Here is a 6,569-nt window from a genome sequence, read left to right as displayed (position 1 = left end):
TTGTTTATTTTTTGGTTGAATATGTATAAACACCAAAGCTTGAGATATTTGGCATCAGTGTGGAATTCACCTGCTAAATTGACTGCAGCCATTATGGCTGAATCCTGCAGCGCCCAGAGATTTCATTTTCTAGCAGGGTTAAAATAGAGAATTAGAGAAATTAGTAAATTTAACAAAACTGTCGTGAATTATTACGACGAGTTTGGGTACGAGTGTTTGAATTGGAGATGTATTAGCAATGTATATTTTCAACTATATGGGTTGTAGTTACGTATACTATTTGGTTGATTAGTGCTGCAAAATCATTTTTCAAAGTTGCGGACGTGTAAATAGCAAAATCGCTGAGAAAATGGGAATAGATTCCCCCCTCTAGCTTACTGTTGAGGGAATGCATGTCAATTAGAGTATCATTGTAATTACTTTATTTTTATCTTTTAATATGATTCAGATATCTCTTTAGAGTTGTGACATTCTCCAATCGAGCAATTTGTTGAAGTTAGCTTTCGTTGTTTTGTATATCTATACTTTTATATCAAGGATTTTCTGATGTTAGCCACTTAAATCTTTAATATTTGGAAACCAGTCATTGAAATTTCTATTAGGCTTTTCGATACTTATATCATACTACGACTATTCTTGATTGAAATAGTTTATAGAAATTGAAGGACCTTACATGAATTTTCTGGATTCTGAGGGTTAATTTTGGAGGAACTTAAAAGAATTGGGGTTTAAATAGCAATTTAATAACTAATTTCATTAAAGTTTTGAGTGGCTACTATCAAAAAAAATCCCTAAATCATATCCGGATCTAATCCATTTTTCAACCCTGGGATAGGGTGAGCAAAGGGTCGAGAATTTTTAGTTAAAATACCATACTATTACCTCTTTTATAATTTTCACTCATCTGACAAATTTATCAAATCAATGATTTTATAAACTAAAATTAAATATTTATTAATTAAAATATATAAAAATATCCATATAAATTATCTAATCACCTTAAGCAATTATAAAATTTTAGCCAATTTATGTTGAGATTGATCGATTTAGTTATTCTGATTTTAAATATTTAATCGATGGGTTTAGGTACTGTTTGGCAACAAGAGAAGGTTTAGGTACTGTTTGGCAACAAGAGATTGTGTCTTATCTAAGAGATTGTCTTATTGACTTCGTCAATAAGCTAGTAGAGCTTTTTGGTGATAAAAAATAGGAGGAGATTATTTTGAAGATTGTGTCTTTTACAAATAGCTTTTGGAAAGCTAGCTCAAGTAGCATTCTTTGGGAATGATCTGTCAATTTTTTTTCGTTTTCGCCCCTAATAATTAGGGCAAATGAAAGCTACTACCCCATCCAAAAAACCCTAGCTCTTTTTCATTTTTCACGCCTGACACCCCTTATGCTTCTCTTGAGCATGTTTCTCCTCCATCTCCATTGAAGGTCATTGTCAAGGTATATAATAATATATATATATATATATATATATATATAATATATATATATATATATAATACTAATAATATATATATATACTATATAATATATAAAACATATTAGAGGGTATCTTTGTACACAGGACTCCTTGTAGGTGAATGTGGACACATCTTGTCCATACATCAACACCTTGAAGATGGAGCCTCACCAACTTCAAGGTGTAGACTGTAATGGAGCAAGATGTGTCAACTCACTAACCAATGATCCTTGGCCCAAGTATACCATATTCCTCAATATATATATATATATATATATATATATATATTATACTATTATATAATATATTATATATAATAGTATATACATATGAAATGGAGAAACACTTGTACCAAAGTTGCTCCAAATAACTTGGTAGTTGACTGTGGCCGTAATTTTGGTCCTAATCTACATTGGAGTTGGTGCGAATGATGTTGAGGCTCATCTTCGAGGGTGTGATGTAGGGGCAAAGATTCAGGTCAGCATCACTACCAAGTTGCTTTAAGTCAACTTGGTGACAAAGGTTCTCCATATTCCATATATAAATGCTTATATATATTATATATATATATATATATATAGATGTATATATATATATATATATATATAATATATATATATATAGAGAGAGAGAGAGAGAACAGAGAGAGGAGAGAGAGAATAATGGGTATGCTATGGTAGCCGAAACATAAATTTTATGCTTGGTAGTGATGTGTCAGCATCCTCATCACACTCACCTACCATGTGAATTTGTTCCCACATTTGAAATGAGTGGAGAGGGATTTGACACACTCACTATCAAGCATAACTTTTGTGCTTGTACAAGCATACGCCATATTTTCTCCACAACACACACACACACACACACACACACACACACTAACAACACACACACACACACCATATATGATATATATATATTATATATATATATATATATATATATATATAAAATATATCATAGACGAGAGAGAGAGAGGAATATGGGTATGCTTGTACCAAGCACAAATTGTGGCGTTGGTAGTGGAGGTGCGGCATATTATTCTGCCGCACTCATCTCAATGGGGGATCACATTCATATGGGTTGAAATGTGGTCCCCCAATTGAATGAAGTGGATCGAAGAATGTAACACCTCACTACCAAGCAGGGCCGGTTCTGAGATTTTAGGGGCCCTGTGCGAAAAGTAAACACATGGCTCTTCTCTATATATAAAATATCAATAAATTTGAGTGTCCGTCATCGGCAAATGTCATCACCTTCCTGCAAGCAATCAACTTCTCTAATAACCACCTTCTTGCTCATCCTCTTTAAATGGTTTCAGCTATTTTTGTTTCTTAGAACCTTACGCACATCCAATGACCAAGAAGCCACATTTCCTATGTCCCCAAAAAATAGTAGCATCCCTCTGGTTCTCTACCAAAATAAAGCCTCACTCTCTGCCGAATAAGAATTCAGGAACAATTCAATACTCTTTTAAGAACTCCGAAAATCAGATCATACTCAAGTTATGATTCCATATAAAACACCAAATTTAAGAACTCCGAAAATCAGATCATACTCAAGTTATGATTCCATATAAAACACCAAATTTACATCCAGGGGTATCCAAAAGAAAAACCAGATCATACTCAAGTTATGATTCCATATAAAACACCAAATTTACATCCAGGGGTATCCAAAAGAAAAACACACGTCCTAAATTACTATTTTGGATGAAATAAATCGACAGAAATTATCATAATGAAAAAAAGGGATTTTAAAGAACAACCAAAGCATGAAATTTCTCACCCTATAATAAAAAAAATAGATGAATCATACCGAAACATAACGAAACTTCCTCTTCGACGGGTCCTCGGGTGTGGCAGGAACTCCATCGTTTTTTGATGGAGAAATCAGAGTCCATTTGTAGAGCTGCCTAGATCTGAATCGAGAGATCTTACCGTCGTAGTGCTCGTCTTGCTTCGCGAGCTTGGCGATGTAGACGAACCCCTCTCTCGACGCCATTGGAGATCAGATTTGAGCGGATCTGGCGGTGTCGTGGCGGAGAGAGAGGTCGATTCGATACCGTTTTGGGAGGCTTCGTTTTGGGGAGGAAGAAGGGTCTTGGAGTTGGTGGGGGCGGGGGGGTTCTAGTTTGGGGAGGAAGAAGGTTTTTGAGAAAAGGGGGAGAGAGATTTGGTTTGGGGAGCTGGTTTTGGGGAGAGGAGAAGGGTCACAGAGCTGGAAGCAACCTATTTTACCAAAAAAAAATTTAGGCCCCCAATTTTCAGGGGCCCTGTGCGGTCGCACCCTTCGCACACCCTCAGAGCCGGCCCTGCAAAGTAAGACTTTAAATTCCAACTGAGACCTTTCAGTGTCAGTCCTTAAACCCTCTTAAAAGCAAAGGAATAAAAATAATAATTAATAAAATATCCCCAAATTGAAGAAACAATTGGCATTGAAATTCATCATCTCACAAACTTACTCTTTTTCTTTTTCTCTTTTTTTTTGAATAATTTTAATTTTATATTAATAATATTGCATGTCCTTTTTAGTCATTTAACAAATTTAAGCTAGTTGTATAACTACTTTTGCCAAATAGCTCTACTTCAAATCAGCTAGCTTAACAGCTTTCAGCTAGTTTTGCCAAACAGAACCTTAATTGGTTCACAGGTCACCCCCGTTTACGGAAGAGACCTCGCCGCCAATCTCTCCCTCTCTAGTGTTAGCGCGTGCATAAATAGACATATATAGATCAACACCACAAATGCTAATGCGTAAACTTTCAAATTGTAGTATTCACATTTAATCAGAGTATGCGCGTGAATGCTTCCTGTATATACCCTTATTTTTGTCATATCGTGATAATGAGAGCCGAAGTTTATAATTTAATTTGTATTAGAATTATAGCTTTGTATGCGAATAAGAAATTCATCTGAGTGAACTGTTCACCAACCAACGAAAGCTTAATCGGATCACCGTTCAGGACAGATTTTCTTTGCTGAGATGCCCAAGTTGCCCCCAGTTGGGAGCAAACGGTTATCCCCAAGTCAGGGCCGGTCCTGAGATTTTTGGGGCCCTAGGCAAAATTAAAAAATGGGGCCCTTAACTGATAAACTGTCTATTAATAACAAATATATTTTATTGAAATGAAATGAATATAAGATTACAAAATTACTTAAAACAATTTCTTCGAGCATTATTTGATGCAAAGTCATTAATAATACAATCAACGTCTATGTCTTGTAACATCTCATTCTCGATGCTTAGAATAGCCAAATTGTTCAATCTTTCTTGTGCCATTATTGAACGCAAGTAGGTTTTGACCAACTTCAATTTTGAAAAACTTCTCTCCGCTGTTGCTACAGATACATGCACAGTTAATAAGATTCGATAGGCAATTGAAACATTTGGATAACAATCAGCTTGCTTAACAAATTCCAAAATTTGGATTGCTGTCATTGACACTTCTGGTAAAGTTTTTTGTAGCACTCTTAATTCAGAAAACATATCATTAAGATCAATATCAGATGAATCATTATGAGATAAAACACTTTCAAGATGATTGCAACAATTTCTTAATTTACTATCATCCAATGACTTCAAAGTATCTGAATCACATAAAAACCCAAAAATACTTTCAAATGTCTTTAGTTGTTCAAATCTCTCTTTTAATGAATTGATTGCCATATCCACAACAATTAAAAAATAATTAACTCTAAAAGACTCCTCTTTGGATTGTATTTCTTCATCATGATCAGTTTCACCAGGTTGTTTTTTCCTAATGATACGACGTTTTGTTGGAAATGTAGGATCCACATTCATATCAAATGCAACACTTCTAGCAATATCCAAACTCTTCTCAAACCCATCATTTCTAAAATTTTCAAAATATAACATCACGTCTCTCACCTGATTCATAGTAGTGTTAATATTCATATTTTTATTTTGTAATTTTTTTGCTAACCATGTTAATAGCAAACAAAACATCATACCAAATAATCATACCAAGTAAAAATTCAAAGTTCTCAATTGCAGTGACCAAACTTTCAGCTTCACTCTTTGTTTTCGCATCTTCTGAAGTTTTATATAATTCTAACAAAGCCAATCTTATGTGAGGAGCTTGAAATCTAATGGCTTTTACACTTTTCACTCTACTCTCCCAACGAGTATTACACAAAGATTTCACAGTAAATGATGGAACATTATCAATTAAAATCTTCCACCTCTTAGTAGAACTCGAAAATAATGAATATATACGTTGCACAACTCCAAAAAATGAGATAGCTTTAACACATGAATGTGCCATATCACTAAGAGTAAGATTGAGACTATGGCAAGCACATGGCATATATAATGCTCTCGGATTAATTTCAAGTAATCTTTTCTGAACACCTTGATGTTTACCTTTCATGTTAGAACCGTTATCATAACCTTGGCCTCTAATATCATCAACATCAAGATCAAGTAATTGTAATACACTTAACAATTCATTAAAGAGCCCCAGTCCAGATGTATCATCTACCTTCACAAATTCCAAGAAGTACTCTTCTATCTTTATTTGATTACTGGACATATTCACACAACGTACAACTAGGACCATTTGTTCTTGATGACTTATATCTGGAGTACAATCAAGAATTACAGAAAAATATTTTGCTTCTTTAATTTTCTTAATGATAGAGCTCCTAACAGCAAGGCCTAAACGAGAAATCAACTCATTTTGTATTTTGTTGCTAAGATAATGATAATGAACTTCATGATTTTGAACACGTCTAACATGCTCTTGCATTACTACATCAAATTCTGCAATCATCTCAATAAGTCTTTTTCTTTTTTCTTTTTTCATTTCCGCATAAATATTTTCGAGGCGCCATTTTCTTTAAATAAATAACTAAACAATTCTATGAGATTTAAGACAAATAACAGAAACAATTACAATCAAATAACTTAGTAGAAAGAAAAGGAATAATAGCACCTGATTAAGTGTATGACAATGCCCAAATAGCCAATGAAATAATTGCAATGTATCTTTGAGAACAAATTTTAGATGGAGAAGTTTAATATACAAACTTTTCTTGATTATCCTATGAAATATAATCCCTTTACATAGTGGAGAGAG

At 34.0% G+C, this 6,569-nt stretch overlaps 1 protein-coding gene across 1 annotated transcript; it reads right to left on the bottom strand.

The window, feature by feature from the left end:
• LOC109820798 (zinc finger MYM-type protein 1-like) lies at positions 4,622 to 6,296 on the bottom strand. Its single transcript, XM_020386996.1, has 2 exons — positions 5,415 to 6,296; positions 4,622 to 5,359 (listed from the first exon to the last, which is right to left on the bottom strand). The coding sequence occupies exons 1-2, from the start codon at positions 6,294 to 6,296 to the stop codon at positions 4,622 to 4,624; spliced, it is 1,620 nt and encodes a 539-aa protein (XP_020242585.1).

Source organism: Asparagus officinalis, chromosome 8 (genome assembly GCF_001876935.1).
Source record: "Asparagus officinalis chromosome 8, Aspof.V1, whole genome shotgun sequence".
Lineage (NCBI taxonomy): Eukaryota > Viridiplantae > Streptophyta > Magnoliopsida > Asparagales > Asparagaceae > Asparagus > Asparagus officinalis.
This window is presented reverse-complemented; position numbering and strand designations above follow the sequence as displayed.